The sequence below is a fragment of the Dromaius novaehollandiae genome, chromosome 4 (genome assembly GCF_036370855.1).
Source record: "Dromaius novaehollandiae isolate bDroNov1 chromosome 4, bDroNov1.hap1, whole genome shotgun sequence".
NCBI classification, from domain to species: domain Eukaryota; kingdom Metazoa; phylum Chordata; class Aves; order Casuariiformes; family Dromaiidae; genus Dromaius; species Dromaius novaehollandiae.
The window spans coordinates 52,281,833-52,305,791 of NC_088101.1; the positions used below are offsets into that span (position 1 = coordinate 52,281,833).

A 23,959-nucleotide genomic window follows, 5' to 3' on the forward strand; every position below is an offset into this window, starting at 1 on the left:
TTCTGGTGTTTCTTAGTGTGGTTTCTTCTGGACCACAGCACTCATGGGTTGTGTTCCCAGGTTAGTGTTTGGGTGCTTCCTTTTTTATTAAGTTGGTTCTTGTAGAAGTAAACATAGTGGTGGGTGACCTGTGAGGAAGAGCCATAGTCTTTTCAGCTACAGACTCCAACTGCTGAGTGCTGATGGCTGATTTTAGCCTCCAAAATTTAGGATACAGTGAAACTAATGCAGACTAGTTTGAATCATCTCATTCTTTCTTGGCATCCTTTGGTGGGCGTTTTAAACCTTTTTTTTTTATTATTTTTTCTTCTCTGCCCCCATTCTAGCAGGCTCCTTTTCTCATCTGAGTTTCCCTGTGGTGATGGTGGCAGGGCGGTGGCGAAGGACGGGGAATGCCAGGGCCGTGGCCTGGGAGGGCTCAGGGGCGTAGGCAGGCTATTGCGGAGTCAACAGAGGAGACTTCGTTAGGCTCCAGCACCATGTTGGGGGAAGCTGGAGCAGGGCCTTGCTACCTTGTCCACTTTCGCAGCCTACGACAGAGTTTGGGGTGAGGCTGCACTGTATTCCCTACTACTCTGTTCAGATACACAGACACACACAGAGTTATGCAGAGAGAAACACATGGCATATTCGTGCCATATACTGTCAGTAAGGCAGCTCTTGCTTCGATACAAACTTGTGTCATCTGGTAGGGAAAGGGGAGATGTGGGTTGGAGGAGCTGAGTAGCTGCTTTCATTTGGAGGTGCAGGCAATATTTCAGCTAGGCCTTCCTTCTCTGCAGGCACACTGCACTAGCATCATTGGTGGTGGCAGGGCTGGTTTATCCATCAACTTCAATGCTCTTAAACATTCTCATTGAGAGTTTCTGGTCCTGTTCTTTCCTTTCCCTTTTATTTTCCCCCTCATGCTTGAGGTATCTAGCACTTCTTTCTTTTCTTCATACTGATTAAAGGGCTGTGTAATATTTCTGCTCTGAGATGATGAATTTGAATAAATGCATGCTACAACACATGTGCACACTCAGTACGTTCTAGGTGTATTTAGTGCTTCATATCTACAAGAGGAATTCTCTGATTCAAAGAGCGTGGAGTTGCGTTTGTCTGTTTAGAGTAAGCAAGCTGGTCCTGAATAAATAATCCAGCTTCAAATGCTACAGAAATTTATTAGAGAAGAGCATTCGGGTCCTGGTTTTAGCTTTTTCTTTCTTCTGTCTGTATTTTAACTTTGGTAATAATGGCGTACAGTTGCAAGAATTTGTGCATGTGTGTGAAAACATTACTGCATGCACAAGCCAAGCTATTTGGCTTCGCACGAATGTTGCCTTGGTGCAAAGGGGAAAGCAGACTGGAGTGCCTGTTGGTTTTTTGTTGCAGCAGGTACTTCTGTGCTACTGCGGTACTTCTCTTTTAAGCCCACAGGAGTTTTTCCTCTTGGAACCAGTTTCATTGCTCTAAAGTAGGTGTGGGCTTAGCAGAGAAACAATCAAAGTTTCCTCAGAAGGATCCTGGGCGACCTAAACATTTCAAATGCCAAGTTGGATTCATTGGAAGCATTGTGGCTTATCCTACAGCCCTTGGGTAGGCAAAACTCTCCTAAAGTTGAAGGACGATTTCCTGGAATGAGGCCTTTTGGGGAACGCAGAAATTGATGACTGTGTGCGTAGAGCAAACCGCCAACTTTAATGCTAAGGTCTTGGCTACTGTATGATTACAGGTGTAGCGAAGCACTCAGTTTACGTTACAACTGTAAATTAGCCTGGTTACATCCTGGCTTTGCTGTATTGGCATAGACCAGGAAACAAAAGCGTTCTGTTTGTTAGTTGTGTAATCCAGGTATTTTGTCCTCTTGCAGCACTTGCATAGACCTGTGGTTGGCTCGGTTTGACCCTTTCAGTGCTGCGGTGGTTGTAAGGCCAAGTCTGAAAGCACAGTGCAGTGACTGCCTTGGTATTCAACCCGGTGTTAAACGTCCTGAACACCTGGTGTGTTCGCTTTGGTAAGAACCTAAGATAACCGTGTATTCTACAGCATAGGCGAGTCCCGAAATATGATGTTACAGGATTTTATGGATCTATATGCCTACTATACTTCAAAATATTTCAGAGTGCTTAGAATAGCCATTAAGGTAAAACTCTGCACCAGCACTCCTTTTTTGTTTTATCCCTCCCTTTCTGACTATCAGTCTTCTCTTTTTGACAGATCATGACTAGGAATAATTTTTTTGCAGTAAAGGTGATTCTAAATGTTTCTTTCTCTTAAAATTACCAAACAACTAAAAATATTTCTCCAAAACACAGCCTTCTCCTTATGTCTCTTGTCACATGCTATTCCTATCTTTTATTCTGTGTTTTTCTGATGCTTTAGCTTACCGTATACTCCCCAAGCAAACAAAAATCTAGCATTGAGAGTGAGATCTTGACACAGTGACCTCGTTCTGAACATTACCTTCTTTGTCAGTAGCGGCAGAAGCTGAAGCAGCTCCGCTGGCTCTCGGCACTTGGAGCAGTTTGACGTTTTCTGCCTGGCATGGTTTCAGGGCTCACTTTGTTGTGAGCCCAAATAGTGAATGAGATGATGAAAACTGAGCTTGCAAGAACTTGTCCACTGCTTTTAATTTTTTGATAAACAGTTTGCAGCAGCACAACTTTGATCCAGTGTACAGTAGAGCTGTCTATTATGTGCAGGTCTGCAGCATTCTTCGGGATTGACAGAGGAGAGTAAATCTTTTTTTCTTTATCAGTAGAGTAAAAACTGGTAAGTGTTGCGCTAAATAGTGAATAATTTAAGAAATTGTTGCTCTGTGACAGTGTGTGTGTGCGTGTGTGTGTGCGCGCGCGCGCATGTGTGCCTTTGCTTTTGTGTGTATGGGGGGTGGTATATTAAATCAAGAAGATACGTTGGGATAAATTTTTTCTCTTGACTAGAGGTTGAAGCTTTAAGTTATCTTTGCTAATGCATGTAAATAGCTTTCTTGTCCACTTAATGAGGAGACTGGCTTGTTATCCTGTACAATGCAGCTGGGCACCGTTCCAGAAGCAGAGGCACGCCGTTTCAAAGACAAAGAAGCCAGCGCAGACGTACGGAGAAACCTGGAACATTGCACTGTAGATTTTCTCAGAGCGATGACTCATTTCAGTTCACAAAGGATTCTGGGCAGGGTAGTGAGAAGTCAGGTTGGCTGAGCCATTCCTATGACTTCACTTTGCAGAGAACGAGGCAGAAGAGGAGTGACACTGCAGAATCCTGAGGCATTGCAGTGGAGAGGTGCTTTGCTAAGACTGTGAGTGCCTTCGAAATACGGGGTGGTATTAGAATGTGATTCCAGCTGTTTTGTGAAAATAGGGCAAAAGAAGAGAGATGTTTTCAAAACACTGTGTGGGAGTTATGTTTGTAGTGTCCTTTAGATTCTCTGCCTCCACCTTCCCTGTCATTTGTTAACCATTTATTTCTCTTGCTTGTGTGAGATTTAAGTGCCTTACAGAGGATCTGCATAGGTGTTGCTTTATCTTCTATTTTCTGGAAGCCCCTATTTCCTGCTTTAAGAGGTGGGCATTCAGCATCTTATCACCTAAAAGCATGCTTTGTTTTTCTTCTTTCAGGTCCTGTGGCACTGATCTCTGCTGCAGCCAGCCAGCTTCCACAGTGATATAAGCCCAATATGCATGCTGTTGTTACCTCACAGCTACTCTGGATACTGTACTGGAGCATGGAACCAGACCATGGGGGTTCAGGTAAGTCCCCCTTTTTTAACATATTGTGTGCCAGGAATGTAAACATTGACATTTATTAAAAGATGCATTTGAAAAATATTTTTTGAGGAAAAACATTTTAAAGCACACAATATATTAAAAAACCACAATCCTACCCTCCCATCTCCCAGGATAAGGAACACCATCAAAATCTCCCCGACTGAATCCTCTCTGGGAAAGTTCCATGCTCCAGCAGAAACTTTTTATGATTGTAGTCTTAACTTGTGCTGGGATATCACTTTGGATCAGGAGACATCTGGCCACAGGACATGACCAAAGAAAAGGAAATAAAAATCACAGGAAATACACAGGATGAATGCATGTAAGGCAAATCTGGTGACTGTGGGCAGTTTAGCACCTGTCTCCAAAAGTTACAAGCACTTGGTGTGTGGTACCTGGAGGTCATGTTTTTATCTGGGTCCAAATAATTAAAAAGATCAATTTACGTGGCTGGAGTAAAGTTAAGCACTGACAAAGGTCTAGAGCTTTTCTCAGAGGCAAGTGTTTGTCTGTTTGTCATATGGCTGGTCATTATTAAGGTTGCTGTGTTTTCTTTGGGCTGGTTAGAATTGGAGTGGTCACATTGCCAGGTTGCAATCTTCCAGTGTTCATGGCCTGTATCTGCAGGGGAAGGTACGTTTTTGTTGTGCATGCGTTTCAGAGGTGCGGAAAGGTTGTTGGTAAGGCAGTGTATGTTACTGCACTCAAGCCTTTGTGGGCTGTACTATCACTCTGGAAAACTGATCAGAGGTATATAGGGATTGTTGTTTTGTTTTATAATGAAAGGGATCCTTATCATAAGCTGCTCTTAAACATGAATAAATGGCCAAATCTTTAATGTATTTTGTTCTTGACATTATCAGTCTTCTGATACATGTAATAGTCCAGTAAACAGAACTCGCAGCTTTGTTCGTAAAATATGCCAAGAAATGTGGTTTAGAAGGAGGGTTTAGCCATGGCTGAAAATTGTGCTTGGCTGGAACTATGCAAGCAACACACTTTCTCATTTTCTTTATTTCAGATTTGGCCAGTAAAACATGTTCTTTTCTCTATTAGTATGCTTATGTAGAGCCAAGGTATTTCAGAGTGATCTGGGCAATATCACAGAAATCTGCATGTTCTTCCTGTTCTCTCCTGTTTTTTAATCAGATGAAAACATTGTCTGACTTAAAATGGCATTTATGTATCTTTGTTGTGAGTTCACTTATGAAAGATTTTATTTGCTACATCAATGTAAGTGTTCTGCGATTAGGATGAATCAGTTGTGTTGGGGGATTGGGGGAGAAAGGGGCAAGGTGCAATCTGGGCCAGACGTTTAATTTCTTCAACATCTGCCTATTCTTAAAGTCAGTCTGAAAATATGCCTTTACTGGAAGAGGTTTTTCATTTAGCTTTTCTTGAAAAAAAGAAAATATTCTGTGTTGAAGAGCCCCTTTTTGCCCCTTACCAGTAATTTTGGTTTTGTTAGCTGTCTTTTGTTTGAAGAGGAGCTTTACACAAAACAAGCTGCTTATAGTTCTTCCCAGAGTGAAATCATAGTTTTATGTTGAACATAACAGGCTATTGACATGAAAATGTATGTAAGGGATTTCTATTGCAACCATCACTGTAATCATGAGGTGCCATGAAGTTACTGTACTGTTTGATGTTTCCTGATAAATAACATAGCTTTGTAAGCAGCAAAACTAGTGAAGCTTGATTTTCCTTTAACTAATGTTTTTGACTGGATTCTCTCATGCCTGCTAGGATGTGGCAGTGCCGTAAGCTCCTGCAGCTGGAGCATGCATGGCAAACACTCGCTGTAGACTCTCTGTTGTCTAGTGAGACACAACCTCTCTGGTCTCTTCCCTTGGTAGAGGGATTAATAGGTTTGCTTTCTTCTGTCCAGATGCCTGTTTTCACAAAACTTGAAACAACTTTGTATCTTTGCGATCTCTACCCTCGCTCAGATTCAGTGAAGGGGTTCAAAAGTTAATCACGGATGAGGAAAAGAAAGACAGAAGCATATACAAAGATTGTGTTTGCACAAGCCTCATTTCCTTTGGAAACTAGGCTAAAAATCATGTTTAAAGTTTGCCTTGATTTATAGGAGACGAAAGGTTAAAAAGGTGTGGAGTGGTAGGGTAGAGAAGAAAAGCTGGGTTTTGGCTTCTTATGTTTAACAGGATGCAGAGTGTAATCAGAAAGTCTCTTCCCCATGTTCAAGGAAATAACGTGTAAAAATTCTAATAAAGTGTGTCTGTGCATTGAAACACTGAGAGGCTGTGAAAGTAGTGTAATTTCCTTAATTTTCTTTCTCAATAGCTGTACTGAATTGGTTCCGTTTATAAGTCAAAAGGTGATTTTTTTTTTTTTCCAAAGAGTCTTTATGCAAACTTTATGAGACAGGAAGTCTGACTTCCAGGTCGCTTCTTTCTAGCAGCAGAATCAGTGATAAGAAATCAGTCGTCAGTATGTAGTTGGTAGTTTAATTGCTGACACGTGATGCAGAACCTGATTTTCTTCCGGAATGGTACTGATGTGGTACCCAGACTTTCAGAGAGTAGAAATATTGAACATACTGGCATAGGACATGGTCTTGCTGGTATGGGTTGAGGACATGTGAATTTGCACTCCCGACTCTGTTACTGACTCTCTTAGTTTCTCATCTGTATGTTAAGGATAGTGACGGTTACCCAGTTTTTCTAAGTGCTTTGGAATCCACTGAAAAAATGTGCTATGTAAGAGATAAGCATTTGTTTTATTTGTTACTTATTCTTTTGTTTAAGTAATAATTATTATTTTTCCCCTCAAGGCAGCACTGTAAATTCCCATGGCAAAAATGAGGAAAGATTCCATTCATTGCTTATGTGCTTAGACTTTTTTTGAAAATTAAATACCATTAAAAAAGTATAGAAAACTTTAAGAAAAAAATCTGTGAAGAAAAGTCTGGAAAGACACTGCAGAAATAGAGTTGAAATGTATATATATTATATTATATTTAAACAAAACATAGAGTCAGCTGGTGAAAAATGCTTTCTGAACTCCAGTTTTCATTTAATTGGGAACACAAACATATGAAAGTCAAGGATAGTAATTTGATTTCAAAAGAAAGCTGCTTGAAATAAGCATCAGTCAGAGCTAACAGGAGCCATATGCTGGATCTTTTATGTCAATGATGTGGTCTTCCAAAAAAAGGAAAATGAGGAAGAGCTTTTTTGATTTTTTTAAGTAGATCTTTCCTAAAGAAGTTGTATTAAAGCTTCCGTTCGAAAGGCTAAACAGTATTTATGCAAATAATTGATGTTAATATATTAAATTGTAAACACAAGATATTTTCTGTTGTTGTGCATCAAAGAAGTTTGTTCATTTAACTATAACCACAGAGTACTTGTAATTTTCCAGAGCCCGGGGGTATTTGAGATAAGACTTGGCAAATTAGAGCCTCCCCAATTGAGGGGGTTTTGGCTTTCTAGCAGTAGGTACACTGAAAGTTTTACAGATGTGCTAGCCTTTTTAAACTAGACTCACCAGTTACCTCCAGCAGACAGTTTACTGGCAACTGCAGGTCTGGCTAGCTCTGGAATTAATTCTGGCAGCAAGAAAGGTGAAACAAGAATTGCCTTGTCGTAATGAAGGAGGCTGAAAAATTTTCAGTGAAAAAGAATAAGCCTTGGCTGGAGATAATCCTGTGTAAAACAGAAGGGAAGGCTCTCACATAAACCAGTGTGTATTGTCTGTTGGTTTTTGCATTTAAAGCCTTTTTACTTACAATTTCATATACAGTTGTAGTCTTATCGATAGCTAAATATATGGTTGTTAGGTACCAAAATATTTGCAAGCAGGATATTAAGCAGGTTACTAAAATCCAGCAAAGCGTCCTTATTTCTTTAGGCTGTTTAAGTTAACGCGTGACATCCACGGGGGTGATCCCCAAGGCCAGTTTGCGCGGGCTTCTCGCAGTCGGGAGCGAGGAGGGCTGCTCCGGGGCAAGCAGGGGGACTGGTTTGCGTCCCTGCGCGGGGTGTCCTCTGGGGCCCGCGGGGGCCACGGAGCAAACCCGCAGGGGTGGGCTGCACTTGTTGGGCTTCATGCCTCACCCTCCTCGAGCCCCTTGCCCTCTTCAGGAAGCTGATTTCTGTGTTAAGGGCCACGCGGCGCTTCCTGAAGATCCTTCTGGTTAGCTGTGAAATGAGTCCTTCTGGATGAAAGGGAAGGGAAGGGAAGGGAAGGGGAAGGGGTCTTTCTCCTGCTCTCCTGTCCTGGCACCTGCGGCAGTGCTGGTGTGCGCCCCGGGAATATGCATGGGATGCTCGTTCCGCGGTGCTGTAGTTTAAGGAATTGCCAACCCTGGTTTTGATGATCCAGATAAATCAGTTCAGGAAATTACAGCCCTTTACCTGGATGCCCTTAAAGCTACCTGGGGAGCAATGCTAGCCCGTTTCAGTGCCCAGTGAACCTGCATAGGTTAAACCTCTGCTGAAGGTGATTTATGCCAGTCTGTTTCACTTTGCTCTGAATCAGGCTTGCTAAGTGCTCACAAGGCCACCCGTGGCAGCGATAACCTCTGTGTGAGGGACAGTAATTTCTTAAACTGCTTGGCTAAGTCTGCATAATTCTGTCATCATTCGGATGCTTTTTGGGCATGAAACCAATCATTAAGGAAACTCCTCCTCTACAATAAAATGCTTTTTTTTGTGGTTACTGCTGATCAAAGATGCTGAACTTACCTGTCTTGCTGATTATAGAGATTTTACCCTCCCAATGCCTGTGCACGTATTTAATCCAACAACATGCACAACTGTTTGTAAGCAGTAATAACTGTTATGTTCGTTCTCCATTTTCAAATGATGCGGGATGTTGGACAAGGAGTGCTAGCCCCTGTGTCACGGGAAAGTTAGCACGTTTTCTTGTGAGCTGTCTGCGATCTTCGTGATTGCCATTGCTCGTCTGTAAAGCACACATGGCAGCAACTTTTCAGGCGTGTGTAAATGAAGAGTGTCCAGAAAAGGTGATATTTGAAGGCCACTGTTCTGTGTCTGTGGCCGGGCAGGAGCGAGGAGGGTCTCTGGGTGCTCTCCTGAAGCTGGTGAAACGCTGCGGTGGGAGAGCAGCATTGAGCCGGCCAGGCCTGATGAAGCAGAAGCAGTCAGGAGAAGCATAGCACAGACACGTAGTTTAGATCATTATTGTGTCTTGGGTAATGTGTATCACTGCTGCACAACAGATTGTACAGTTGGTCTATTGAAAAATATTGATCATTAGTCTTAACTGAAACAGTTGCACAATTTGTTAAAAAAAAAAAAAAAAAAAAAGATTGGTGGGAGTACCAAAGTGCTGAGTATAATGCAAGATTAAATGCATTTTCATACTCACTTTTTGCGATTGCAGTTCCTGTTTAGTAGACGTAATGAGAACATAGAATTAATATGGCTGATATTAATCCTCTAAATTGTGGAGAAAAGTTTGAGTTTGGACTTACTTCTAGTGGTCTGATTCCTGATTTGATCACAAAGTGTGCTCAGTGGCTGCAGCAATATGGTGATGGTTTTGAGATTTGAAAACCACTTGGATAAAACTTAATCCCTGGCTATTGTCTGACCTGTGGCCAGGAAACAGTTCGTAGCCTGACACCCCTTGTTCTGTCTCTAACTGTTCTTACTGTGGGCAAGTTTCCCAGCCTGCTGCTTCCATGTACCGGAGGTCATCGGGGAACTGTTACAACTGCAAGCAAAAGTACAGAACAGAATCTAAAAGCATTTCTGCATTTATATGAAATATGTAAAAATACGTACATATATGTGTATGTGTCCAGTCATGCTATTTTTACCAAATCCTGATTTCTCCTATAGCTTCCACTTTAAAGATCTTTCACTGTTTTTTAAAGTATGAGTTGATGAAGTATTTTTAAAGGCAATGTGAGAAAAAAATTATTTGTGTAAAGTTACAACAAAATTAATTTTGAGGGCATCCCCAAACCATTAAACCTCCTCTTAAAAAAAAAAATCAATGCAAAGACATTAAATATGTAGATCCAGGAGAGACCTGTTCAGGATATCAGTCTTTGTGTTGTTTGCTTTTGTGCCTCGAAAGTGTGTGTTGCGCTCTATCAGCTGAGCAAAAATGTGATTCATTAACGCTTTAACATATCTTGTCTTTTTTTTTTAAGCTATTAAGAAATGATCTGTCAGTTGGAAATGGTTAGGTGATCCACACTGCTGATCTTTGAAAGCGTAGTGAAATGTCTGTCCAGAAAACTATATAAAAACCTTTTGTTTGTACAGTTACCTCATAGGATGTTCAAGCATGAGATTTTGCAGCCATAAATGCCAGTTTGGAAGCATTTTTGCAAATCCATCTACAGCACCCTTTGAGAAATCATGTCCGTGTTGTAATATATTTTTAGTTTTCTAGAGTTCACCACGTCTTTCTGAGTTTTGAAATGAGATTCAGGGTGGTTCTCATTGTAAGAGCTTTATGGCAAGAACGTGATAAAAAGTACAGAGCTGTGTGCATCATCTCCTGGTTATATCTCTACATAGTTGTTCCAAGAGCAGTGTTTTTAAACAAAGTGCTTCATTGGCTGTCTGTTGTCCCTCTACAGGTGATGTGTCACCAATCAGCATGTCTCCCATCAGTCAGTCACAGTTTATTCCACTTGGGGAAATCCTTTGCCTGGCCATCTCAGCAATGAACTCTGCCCGAAAACAAGTCACACAAGAAGCACTAATGGAGCACCTAACAACTTGCTTCCCAGGTAACTATATGTTAATAGATCACTGGTGAGATGGCTCATCCACTCCCAAACCAAGAGATTGCTCGTCTTTTTGGCTCCTTTAAAAGAGGAAGCTTTGGTATTTGGTAGTCTGTTTTTCTTCACTTTTCTGGATGGGAGTATCGGTTAATCGTGAGATGCTACCCGAAAGTAAAAGGAGGCCTTAAGGTTCTAGTTTTATAACCTTTTCTCTGTTTTCTATTCTTTTACGTAGAGCGAATCAAATTCTCTTTGATAGGGCTATTTGCGTGAGATATGTTTTGCAGGGTCAATTCCTGACTTCATGTAAATATTAAAAAATGTCTTTTATTAAACCACAAGCTGTATTGTTTTTTTTTCTTTTTTCCAAATGGATATCAGAGCAAGCTTGCCTGTGATACTTCTCACAAGAAACCTCCTTTAGCACCATAGTCAAAAGTACTGAATTTCTTTAGTACTTATGGAGAGCAAAGCATGTGTCATAGCCAGAATAGACTTATTCCAAGCTGATTTTAAGCTAACTAGTAAGAGCTATGTTGGCTTCAGTCACTTCAGATGTCATTGTTTGTTCTCCATAGAGGTAATATCATGGGGATCTCTGTGTAGAGCATTCTGTCTTAGAGAACAGGTTTCCCACACACTTTGTCTTTCTCCAAACCATGTAGACAGACTGTCAGAACTGGTGTGGTGAAATGTAAATGACAAAGAATCTAATGATAGTGATGTGTCTGTTTCAGGGGGGGCTCTTATTTAAACTGAATGGAGGTTGTTAGCCTGGTTTCCAAAGGCTTTCAGAGCCTTCTTAGACACAGTTCTGGCTTTTTATTTTTATTTCTGCCCATTACTTGAAATCATTTAAATCATTTTTTTTTGAACTTGACAGCTCTTTCCATGAATAAAAGGTTTGGAGAGCCAGAGATACACTTGCCGTGTTTATAAACACTGGTGTTCTGTTCAGAAAATTTTCTTGCTGGCATTTGCTAATATTTATCAAAAGGTAAAATGTAAATGTCTTAGATTAAAGATACTATAACTTCAAAAAAAGAAAAGCTGTGTTAAGAATATACTCATGAATATGCTGCTTCCCGGTCTGTATCTGGAGTTAGTGAATCATGCCAAATAGATCTTGTAGAGGCAACTGTAAATAGTGCGAAAGTGTGGTGCAAAAGCATCGGGCAGAGGCTTACTGCTTGGGAGAGCCCAGCTTTGCCACTTGTACTTCATTTTATCCTGGGCAATGTGTTTAACTAATCTGTGCCTCTGTTTACACTTATGTAAACTAGTTAAGAAACTTCTCTCATGTACCACTTGCTACAGCTGTAAAAAACAGTTCATTACAAATTCTTCAGTAGGAAAACTAATGGTGCATGTGCCTCATCTAGGCAGATTAATTGTAGCTGTGTTTTGATATCTTGAACTTTTTTGCTGTAAATTTCAGAGCATGAGGTTCTTAAATCCTTGAAGGGTACTTGGTTTTTGCTGTGACTGGTACTAAGTTCTGAGATCTTAAAATATAATTCTGAATCCTGAGGTGTGTTTGAAGCAAACAATTCTGTCTGACGTCTGATAATGACATTTCAGAAAAAATTACTGCAAGCATATTTTGTAAATAATGACTTTCTGTCCCAATTTGTGGCTTTGTTTATGCATTTTTTTTCAGTATGCTTCACGTATTTTAAAAATAGTTATACATGTTGTAAGGGGTAGGATGTAAAGAAAGCAAAGTTCACAATTGTAGTTCTAGTGTAATTCATTTTGGTAATTTTTTTCCTAGTTATGTTTTCTATATTGCTATGCACTAGAAGGGTTCCATAGATTGATAGCATCATTGGAAAAATATTTGCAGTGTATTTAATAAAAACATTGTTGCATGCTGGAAATGATAATTTATTGGTAGCATCCCTTGGGTTTCCTGGAAACATGGTTATCAGTTGGCTTGGTGTTTTGTGCTGTTCCTGCTGGACAGAGACATACATCAAAAAAAAATTCAACAGGCTGGATTGTTTTGTAGACTGTGCTCACAAGAAGCCTGAGGCAAGTTAGCACACAGTCTCTTGCTGCCTTTTTTTGTTTCCTCTAGATATGAACATGTGGATTTCTCAAATCTGAAATGAAGGAGAGCCTTGTGCTTCCTACTTCACCTCCCCAAATATACAGAAAATTTTAAAAAATCCATCCTTTGTTCGATTTTTTTCCCTCTCTAGAGGAGTGCCTTTCTCTCCCAGCCATAACATAGTTAACATAGTAAACATGCATGTTCTCTCAGCGTGACTATGACCATTATTCGCAGATTTTGTATATTCCTGATAAATAGAACCTCTCCTTGTGCTGAGTGATATTTCCAGTTGGCTGTCCAAACTCTCCTATAAATCAGCTTGTGGCTTTTTGAGCCCTTGTGTTCACTGTGGCTACTTTCAAATATCTCATATCCTCCCATACGTTGATAGTTTATTTTCCCTATTTACGTTCTGATGCTCTGAGAGAGGAGAGCGTTACCAGTGTAGACATATTTGTCATTGTCAAATAACCTCTCTGTACCTCACCCTGTAGCAACACTTCCCTGTCTGTGGTGTTTGTGCTTTAATGAACAGATGCTTCACCGAGTTTCATGGCGCGTATAAATTTCCTAAGACCCCCAGATGCCCTTTTCAAACTGCCTAAGAATAATAAACCTCTTTCCTCAGTGCAGGACCTTACACTTGCAGTCTAGCCCTCCAGTTTGCTGAGCCATTATGCAGGCATAAATCTGGGCCACGGCTCTATCTGAAATAAGGTATGCTAATTATTTATAACATCACATAGCAACCACTCCACATCCTTAACTAGTATTTCGTGAGCCAATCAGAATACTTCTTTTATCCCTTGTTAAGCCTTAGCATCAGCTCAGGAGAAAATCATTTTAACAGATTTAACACCATTTAAATACTGCTTCAGATTTATTTTTCATAGATTTATTTTATTTAAAAAGTTTGTAATTATAAAGCACATCTTGTTTGTGCCTTTGTGATTTGTAATTTTTTTTTTAAATCGAGAATGTTCTGCTGCACATGCTTCCATTATTCTAGCTTAAAATTAAACCATAAGATGTTTTTACAGCCCTAAATGATATTTACTGACCATGGTTTAAGTCCCATACACTGAATAGAAATCTTTGGAATCCAGCATAACAGCTAGGGATGTAACCTCTTTTCTTGTGTTTGGCAGCCAGACCCTCTTATCAGTGTGAACCTGGCTGAAGAAAACATTAAACCTTAGTTTATGCTGGTTTTAGTAAAACTCTTTTTTTTCCAGAATTATTTAAGGTAGTTAATCAAATTTTTCTAACGTGTTGAAAATTTCAGTGTAGAAAATGTTCTCTGTATTGAAATATGTCACTTTGGAAGTGAGCAAACAGTTTTCTAAAAGCTGGCAAATTCCTGTGACTTACCCCTCAAAAATATTCATATGTGTGTGTAGCACTTAGGAGATGTGTCTTGCATTAACTGAGTTCACCTTAGGTCAATGTTCTTTGTGAGCAGCAAACAAGACAATCTTCTGTCTAGAAGCTCAGCGGATGGCATGGTAGACTCTCTTGAGATGCAGGAAATGTGCATGTCTGATGATTCAGTGTCCAGACAGTTTCTGCTTTTGAATTATTAAAGCACTACATAGTCTTAAATAACACCACTGCTGTCATGCAGTATTTTAAATGATAAGAGTCTCTAAACTACTTTTTTTTCCTCCTCTTGCTCCTCTTTACTGGGGAATGGGAGAACATAAGGAGACGTCTGAGTGCAGTGGGGCAGCTTTCATACGGATGTGATGTGGGCAGGTTGCTTGGAAGAGAGAAGTCTTGAGAAAGCCAGGAAATCTTGTTTCTTTCTCTGATTTTGCCACTGAGTTGCTAGCAGCTTTGGCAAGTCACTTGCCCTCTGTCTCTCATTGTTACTTCCAATACAATAGGGGTACTAAATCCTGTTCATTGACTGTTTTAAATGCTTTGTTATCCATGAGGTGTCAATCACAGGTTGTATCTATCCACGTGAGCGAAGAATCAGGTTACCAAGATCATACGGGAGAGTTCCAGATGTAACTGAGAAAAGGGCTTGACTTAAAAACAAGCCCTGTAAACCTAAGCCTGATACAGATGGTTCTGTTACAGTAAGTGTAGGGAGACCGTGCAGGCATGAAAGTCCTGGTATCCTTTTATCCTCAGTAAGCTGTTGTATCTTGCTAGCCTGCAGTTTCCTGTATGCTATGGACAGTCACTGCTGGCTAGTCACAGTCAAACATGCGAATCTTCCAACCTGCACTTCTCGGCTTGGGATAACTGAACTGTTTACAGGAACAAGAAGCCACTTTTGCCTGTTCCTTCTCTGGCTCATGAAATGGGAAAAGGTGTGGAGCTGTCAAATGGTTAATGAACACCGGAAAAAGAATGAACCACCTTTCACTCATCGTAGGCCTTTGGGCCTGGCCTGTTCCCATTAAAGTCAGGAGAATTTTTGCCGGTGGCTCCAGAACAGAGCTGGCTCCAGTTGGCTCTAATTTACAGTTTCTCATTAGTATATTTACTTTCTTAATTTTGGACTGCATTGAAATTGCCATGTGAAGAACAGTTTGACTCGCTTCTACCTCAGATCTTTGTCTACAGTAAAGCTTTCCTGCACTGTTTGTTTGTTTGTGGGTTTTTTGTTGTTTTTTTGGTTGTATTTTGTTTTTTTATCTTTTTACAGGTTGTAGAAGTACTAGTGAAAGTCCACACAGAAGAGTATTTATTTTACTTTTTAATCAACCTGTCACAATCTGACATGGAAATCCCACCAGCCTTGCGGCTAAACAGTGCAAAATATGTCAGTGTTCTTCAGCTGTGTGAATATGAATTGCCTCCTGGGAGAATCTCTCTTCCCAGTGTTTGTATGGGTGGTCCGGGCTTCTAAGTTTGTGGAATTCCATTACACACCCAAAATTAGGTGGAATAAATCGGGGCGCTCCTGTGCTAGGTTTCTATCACCTGTTGTTGCATGTACTGGAGTAGGATCCCAGCCATTGACCCCTGCTTCGAATTGGAAGCCAAGAACCAGCAACAGAATTGGAGTCTTGGGGTAGCTGGTCCAGAGGGAAAATGAAAGTAGTAGCAGAAGGAAATTGTTGGGTAGGATAAATGAGAGAGAAAAGTGGAAATAAACACAGAAAGAAAAGGAAAGTTCTGAAATGTGAAACATAAATTTACTTGTCAGCAGAATAAATTTACTTGTCAGCAGTTTGGGAGCCAGTTTTGCTTGGTAATTTTTTTCTGTGTTCTTTTTTTACTTACGGTGTGTATGTTAAAGTCAGCAATCCATTCTAATAGTCATTGGTTGATATTAAGCACTTCCTAGTGTAAATAAACTCCTTGATCTTTGTGCTCATTTAGCTCAGGATATGAGCAGTGGAAGCCAGTCAAGTACACATCTGCTTAGGCTATATCATACATAGCCGTATTTAAAGTACTCATGTAAGTACTAAATATAAAGAAACCTTTAAACCAGAAACAGCAGGTGCCAGAGTGCCCCTGTCCACCATACAGGAAAGCCAAATTTGAGTTTGAGTCAATTTCTGCTTTTGTAAATACAAATGTGCCTGAAAGAGACCTGAACAAAACCTGTAGCCGATGTTAGCTGGTGATACTGGCCTCCAAAGATCCCCATCTGCCATCATCCCAGCTGGGACAGTGAACCACAGGGATTTATGGAGGGAGTGATAAAAGTGATAGTCTCCAACTCCAGAGAAAAGGCTGACACAAGCAACTTAGAGCATCTTTGGCTGCCCAGGCATGCTAATTATTTTTTCCTTTGTGTTTGTCGGCACATTCTGTATTCACAGGACTTAGTCAGTCAATGTAACTACAGTGCATCCAGTGTTCAGAGACTCATTTACCCAACACATTGTAGTCATTATGGTTTACTGAGTGAAAAATACGTATGGTTATTTTTACCTTGTATTTGCAGTGCATATTTGCATAACTTAGTGTAAAACATCAGCAGATCCATTTCAGTCTCTTTTCCTAACTCTTCTGTAAACTCCCAGGAGAGTGTTTTCACCTCTTTTTATTGTTCCTTTTTTTTTTAATCAGTATGGTTTTTTTTAAAAAAATAGTCCCAAAGTAAAATCAGGATGGAGGACCATGTCCTCCCAGACAAAGGTAGGGATGTGTTGAGGTACTTATGTGTAAGCTCCTTGGATTGGTCAGGTTGTGTATATAGAGGTGGGAGGAGAGAGTGGCTGCTGCACAGAAGTTGCATCTCTGTGACGGCAGGATTGGACCCTACAATGCACAGGAGGAAGCCGCCCCTGAGCTTCGCTTTGGGATCATCCACATATTGTGGTTAAGCAAAGTGTGAGGTGAAAGAGGCAGTGTTATCCAAGCAGACATAGCAGCCCACTGCAGGGCGGAAGAGACAGACGATCAGCTAAGGAGCAGTGGTCTTTGTGAGTACTGAAATTGCTGTCCGTGTTTCTGCCCTTTATTGGACGTTTATGCCGAGTGCAACCTGCTCTCTGATTGCCACTCAATCCCAATACAGAGGGTGCTCGGCATATTTTCTTCATTCTGGGGTCATACAGGCCTCTGGCCTAGGGAAGAGGGTTCCAGTTTTCCCCGAGCTCTCTAGATTTCAGCCTTTCTCATGTGTTGCTATTTCTGGCATGTTTGCCTGTCCAGAAATTCTGGAGTCTGTATTATCTCTCTAGGATTATCCCATTAAATGTGGACACCCTGAGAAAAGAAAAAAAAATGCATGTTTCTGATTCTCCCTTTCATTTGCATATTTTTTTTCTTTTTTTGCTCACATTTATTCTCTAAAATTATATCCTCTCCCTACCTCTTTTACTTCTTCTGTCTGGGTCATCCACAATCTTTGATCCAAACCTCTGTGGACTCTGTGTGAAATACATCTAATACTGCCATGTACTTCTTCATGACGCCTTCTCTGCTGTAACTGCATTCACTTGTAGGTCCGTGTGGTTCTTAACGTTCTGCTGTTTCCATTATCAGATTTTAGTTATAGTTATTACTAGATGCGAGTTGTATAGAAATGTCTCTAAATTCAAGGAACATCCACAGCTATATATAAGACTATTAATATGTTTCCTGCAGCACAGTACCGAGGAAGAGGGTGAGTTAAGGAATTCATGTGAACTTTCTGTTTCTTGTCTACTGTCATCAAATCTTCAGGAAGGATGAATTGCAAGTGCAAGAATGTGCATGCAGCTGCTACTGCTAAAATATGGAAACAATGGCATATAAGCATTCAAATGAAAGTTGGGTACTGGTGTTCTCCACATCACTTCTACTGTGCACTTTTTTGGTAAAGCATATTTCAGAAGTTTGTGTTAAGAGTACATGTTACACAAGAGGAGGGTTTTACCATTAAGAAGAGATAATCATTAAAAAGAAATGTCCTTTTGCTGCAATATTGATGTGTAAGGCCATAGGGGCAATATTATTAAAAACATTTGTTTTGATACAAGTAAATCCATGTCCTGGGTTGTTTTTTATCAAGTGGCAAGTCTGCACAAAAGGTGGAGGGGAGAGTTGTTTATCTATTTTTGTTTAAACAAAAAAGAAATTTAAAATGAGGAGAGATGATGTTTGTAGCCAAATACGGTTTCTGTTCTACACAGGCTGAGTTTATCCTCTGTGTCACAGGGATGGTGCCTAGAGCTCACCTGCAGAGTTAGATGGCATCTTTACTCATTTGTCATCTTGCTCATCGTGAGCTCTGTCCCTAGATATAGTAGGTTGTTTGCTGCATTTAGAGGTGGACAATTTAGGGATGCTGCCTACATTGGAGTAAAAGCATAAAACTTGCAAACAAGAAGGGCTATGTTTGCTTCTTGGCAGGAAGTCCCTTCTGCAAGCTGGGAGAGAGTTGCCTGCTCCACCCCTCAAGTTTGGACATGAAGACTCTGGCAAGTCAAAGCAGTGCCACTTAAGCAGTGTAATAGTAACATACATAAGAGGGACTAGAATCTACTGTCGTCTTAATTACCTTGCTATTGTAAGTTTAGGGGGAAGAAGTGAAGATACGTTTAGCTGTTCCCTTGAATTCCAGTCAGGGCTTAACTCAAACAGGCAAAGCCTAGATTTCCCTTCAGCATGGCTCTAGCTCTGAACAGATTTTCAAGGGCATGTCAAGATGCAGGATATGGGATATATCCTGTTCTTCCTAGATTCCTAGAAAGTGGTGAATGTCCCTTGGTAGTTGATTCTCTTCACCTTGCATCACTCCGTATCTTCCAGGTAGTTTGCATCTGTTTCTTCTGCAGAAGCAGCCAAGCAATTTAACCTGTGTTTTGTTTTGTTTTATAATATGCTTGATGTGGTGAATGGGAGGTCTGTGTCCCCATGTTTTACATCCTGGAATCGAGTGTTAGGGTTCTTGGCAGCAAGAGTCTTCTGAGAGCTTACAGGCGATGGTAGAGCTGCTTGTAAGCTTCAGTACTGGTCGCCTTGTGATCTGCACAGCACTGTAAGACTTCTTGTTTTGTTATTCCACCTGGAGAGTTTGTGAAGGCCAGATTCATTTGGGTGACCAAGTACTTTACTACAGACTCTGATCTCATCCCCAAGAGTATGCCTGTGCTGAGTGAGCCTTGCACCAAGAAACTCTTTTTGAGCAAGATCTCTAGCTCGTTTAAAAAAAAAACAAGCCACTCAACAAGGACTTTATGAAATATGAAGTATAAAAGCTTTCCCTTCCCACTCCGTTTAGAGAAAATATTGTGCAAGCTTCTGTATATGCTAACATATTTCAGTGATGACGTCCGTGAGCTCTGTAGCTTCCATTTGCAAAGGCTCTAGCCTTTGACATGTGGGAGAAGAGTTGGTGACCATGCACTGTGCACTATGGAAGGTACTGTGTTTGTGGCAAGTACACCTGGTCGAGATTTTTCCATGTAGTGCTTTTGTGAAAAGCATCTACTTTGTTGACGTGTTTCTGCCTTTGTGATTGCATGGGATCTTTGTCCTTGAAGATTCAAAATTTGGCTTGACAAGGCCCTGAGCCACTTGATATAAATTGGCCCTGCTTTGAATAGAAGGGTTGACTGTGTGACTTCCAGAGGTTCCTTGCAACCAGATTACTCTGAGTCTATATGATTTTTTCCTAAATCAGTTTTGTTGAAAAGAAAGCCAAAACCTAGAGTAAATAATATGAACTTTTTAGTTAAAAAAAAAAAACAAACAAACTCCAAACTTGGTTTAAAATTTTTCTTCACTTAAAAAAATCTAAACCAGGTCAGTACCCAAAATTAAGTTAAAATGGGTTTTTAGTGCAACAAAGTGTATTGTTTGAAGATAACTTTTCCCACTGAAATTTCTGAAAGGTTTTTATTTCCTATTCAACACAAACAAGTTATAAACTTGTGAACTAAATCTCTTATTCCCCTAGCTCTAGATGGAGCCTGTTCCTACGCACAGCATACTAACTTGGTGTTTTATCTAATAAAGTATTAAAGACTTGGTCCTGCACCACTGAACTGAGCAAGAGTACTGGTAGTGAGGAGAGCCAGGCTCACAATGCCAAATCTACCATGTGCAGAGGAGGCAGAGTTGTCATAGCTGTTCCTTCTTAGGTGATATATGCCCTTAGGTAGATGTCCCTCACATCTCCCGTGACAGGCAGAGACCTCTTAGAATGAAGCTGTTAGGAGCTAGATCTGTAACTTGCAGCATAGTGAACAAGTTTGTTTGGATAAGTTGAGTCGTATCACTCAAACAGCAGCTGGGGCCGCTGATGTTGTAGAGGCCTGTTTGAATGGGAGACTGAGCTAAGTTTGATCAAGTTTGTGATAGAGGGGCAATCTTGGGGAACGCTTTTCTTTCCCTGTAGTGTTTCTCTGTGAAAAATGGCATAGGCATCCAAAGTAACAAGTAACCACTGTTTTACAGCTAACAGTACATTGTAATGAATAGTTCTGGTGAATTGGGATATAAATATTTGGTTGGAAGAGGAGTAAAAATGAAATATTTCCTCTGATTCCCTTTGCTTTACATTGATTCCATTTTGTAGCTTAAGGTCACCTGCACAATGAAGTGACTAGAAGTTCTCTCTCTCTTTTTTTTTTATACTCCATTAATGTCCTCCTTTCTATTTAATTAATAATTCATGTGGCTGAAGTGTAGGAGATAAGTGGAAAAACAGACAAGCGAATGCCTAACAAAGTGCTCTGTTGGAGTTGTTTGTTCAGCATATTCCATCTTGCACTTGGAAAAACAACTTTTTCTAGGGGAGGGAGGGAGTTGGAGGTTTACGCACTGCCTGATACGTGTTTACTGTTGTTTCTAGGGGTTCCAACACCCAGCCCTGAAATCCTTCGGCATACTTTGAATATGCTTGTACGGGAGAGGAAAATATACCCAACTCCGGATGGTTATTTCATTGTAACCCCACAGACTTACTTTATAACACCCTCTCTCATAAGAACTAACAGTAAATGGTACCATTTGGATGAGAGGATACCTGACAGGTCTCAATGTACCTCTCCACAACAAGGAACTGTAACTCCCTCCACCTCGGGATGCGTCAGGGACCGAACACTACCCAAAAACCACTGCGACTCCTGCCATTGTTGCAGAGAAGACATGCACAGCATGCATGCATCTACCCTACAGAGGAAATCAGCAAAAGACTGTAAAGACTCATATTGTCCTCCTTCATTATGTCAGGTCCCACCTACTGAGAAAAGTAAAAGTACTGTCAATTTTTCTTATAAAGCAGAGACACTCACAAAGCCTAAGGATGTAGAAAAGCAGTCTAAGAAATTCGGACTCAAATTATTCCGATTAAGTTTTAAGAAGGACAAGACAAAACAGTTGGCGAATTTCTCTGCCCAATTTCCTCCAGAGGAGTGGCCGCTAAGGGACGAGGACACCCCTACCACTATACCTAGAGAGGTAGAAATGGAGATTATCAGGCGCATTAACCCAGACTTGACTGTGGAAAACGTCATGAGGCACACTGCACTAATGAAGAAACTTGAAGAAGAAAAAGCTCAACGAAGCAAAGCTGGATCTTCAGCTCACCACAGTGGTCGAAGTAAAAAAAGTAGGAATCACAGAAAGTCTCATGGGAAATCGAGGTCACACAGTAAGACTCGGGTGTCCAAAGGAGACCCATCAGATGGTTCTCATTTGGATATAGCTGCTGAAAGAGAGTATGAGTTTTATGATCCCTTGACTCGATCCCCACGGGAAGGCTGTTTTATAATAGAGCACAAGGGAGATAATTTTATAATGCACAGCAATCCTAACATGATTGAATCTCACTTTCCCATGACACCAGAGTGGGATGTGTCTGGTGAGCTGGCCAAAAGAAGAACTGAAATGCCTTTTCCTGAACCTTCCAGAGGAAGCTCCCACTCCAAGGTCCATCGGAGCCACAGCCATACACAGGATAGAAGATCAAGGAACGAGAGGTCCAGTAAGGCCAAAGAAAGGTCTAGATCTATGGATAACTCCAAGGGACCTCTGGGTTCTGCTACTTTGGGCACACCTGAAGACATAGGTGAAGGCTGTAGCCCAGATGACCAAACAACTAGCCAAACTTACATTGATGATAGTACCTTAAGGCCATCTCAATCACTCAGTCATCAAAGGGCTCTGATTTCATCTGCAGGCTACAAAGAGACTTGCATCCCTGAAATAGTTAGTGGCAGTGTAGAAACCCCCAGTTCTTGTAGCCTGTTGGAACAAAACAAGCCTACAGAGAGTTTGCCATCGTACAGTGATCTCAATTCCTGCACAACAAAGTCTGCAGTTGATGACTATTTTCAGTGCAACACATCCAGTGAGACTGTGCTTACTGCTCCGTCACCACTGGGAAAGAACAAAGAGGATCATGACACACTGACTGTCACAGAGGGGCTCAAAAAAATGAGTCCCTCAGAAAGACAGTCTCAACATGTTGCTAGGGAGCCTGGGGTGCACAAAGAGGAGTCCCCAAAGGGTCCAAGCAGTGGTTCAGCTGTTGCTGGCCAGACTCCAGAGGTGATTGCAAATGGGCGGCTGATTCAACACCATAACACTGAATCAAGCAGCCTTGATAAAAGGAAAGAAATATTTAGCAAGGATACACTCTTTAAACCTCTGCACAATACTCTTTCTGTGAATAGTTATCATAAGTCTAGCACACCCCTGCTAAAGCCCCATCAAAAGACTCCCTCTGACACGTTGCCAGTCAGATGTGAGAAACTTGAACAAGCGATAGTAACCTCAGTCACACAAGTCATGCCCGTTTCACAGAGACAGCAAGAGACGACTGGGAACCAGGAGGCCTCCTTCGACTACTACAATGTATCTGATGATGATGACTCGGAGGAAGGAACAAACAAAAATGCTGAGGAAGAAAAGAACAGGGATGATGTTGGCACTATGCAGTGGCTGCTAGAGAGAGAAAAGGAAAGGGATCTGCAGCGAAAGTTTGAGAAGAATCTCACTCTTCTTGCCCCAAAGGAAATGGAAAATAGCAACAACCAGAGAGCCACCCATTCAGCTCGCCTGGACAGCATGGACAGCAGCAGCATTACTGTGGACAGCGGGTTCAACTCTCCACGGTAGGACTGTCACATTCATTGCAACTTTACAGAGTAGGAAGTTCCGTTTTTAAGTTGTTTGTTTGTTTGATGCTGGTGAAAGAGCATAGGGTCGTATTAAACAATTTCACACGTTTTTAGACAATGTTTTCTGCAGCTCTGGAGTCCACTGTTCAGATGCGTGGGCTTTCCCCCATCCTGTAAGCAAGCAATGACCGTTTGCAGCATTGACTGTGTATTAGTTCTTTTTCCTTCTGCTGAAAAGTTTCTTGTATCCTTTTTTCCATATTAAACTTGAATTTGCATTTAGAATAGAAGGGGTAAGTTCCCGCTTACTCCCGCTTTCCTTTCCCCCTAAGATACCTTCAACAAGACTATTTGGAAGACTAGCGATAACTAGGTGGCATAATCTTTGTCTCAGACAAAAAAAGTGATGCTTGTTTTGGGTTTGGGTTTTTTGATTTGTTTTCTCCAAAAATATTGGAAGTTGTATCTATCGCCATTCCAAACTGGTGAGACTGGAACAGCCATTCCCCCCACACAGCCGAAAGTGCTCAGGATATTTGATCTTCAGAGGTGACCAAGTGCTGCATCAGCAGAGAGAGGTGTCTTGCTTAGGATACTTGGGAAAAGAATCCAGACTTTTCTGTGTGGTGGTGATGGTTAGTCATTTCCGTTCCAGGGATCTCAGACAGCATGGAAGTGTCACTGTGGTAGGAGTATTACAGACATAGGGAAGGGACAGTTGCTGATCTGTTCCCTGCTCTGAAGATTTTACAAGCTCATTTCCAGGTTAAGAATTCTTCACTTGAGCCTTCTTCCTTCTCTCTGACCTTTGAAAGTCCTAGGTCCCTGGTGGAATGGAGCTTACCTGTTACTGTTTGCCCTGGATAGCAACCCATCAGAGTCCAGACTCTAAAAA

The 23,959-nt window shown here is 41.1% G+C and overlaps 1 protein-coding gene across 10 annotated transcripts in view; it reads left to right on the forward strand.

Annotated features, from left to right (window-relative positions):
- Positions 1-23,959, forward strand: part of STOX2 (storkhead box 2) — a 154,126-nt gene that overhangs the window by 120,648 nt on the left and 9,519 nt on the right. For 6 of the 10 annotated variants that reach the window (XM_064511018.1, XM_026105173.2, XM_064511023.1 and 3 more), the window contains exons 2-3: positions 10,333-10,485; positions 20,793-23,058. In XM_064511018.1, the coding sequence (XP_064367088.1) occupies positions 10,333-10,485; positions 20,793-23,058 (2,419 nt within the window). Of the gene's footprint in view, positions 1-3,152; positions 3,281-3,599; positions 3,732-3,828; positions 4,072-10,332; positions 10,486-20,792; positions 23,059-23,959 lie in introns of those variants that run through there. The other 4 variants (XM_026105174.2, XM_064511021.1, XM_064511022.1 and 1 more) reach the window with 4 other exon arrangements.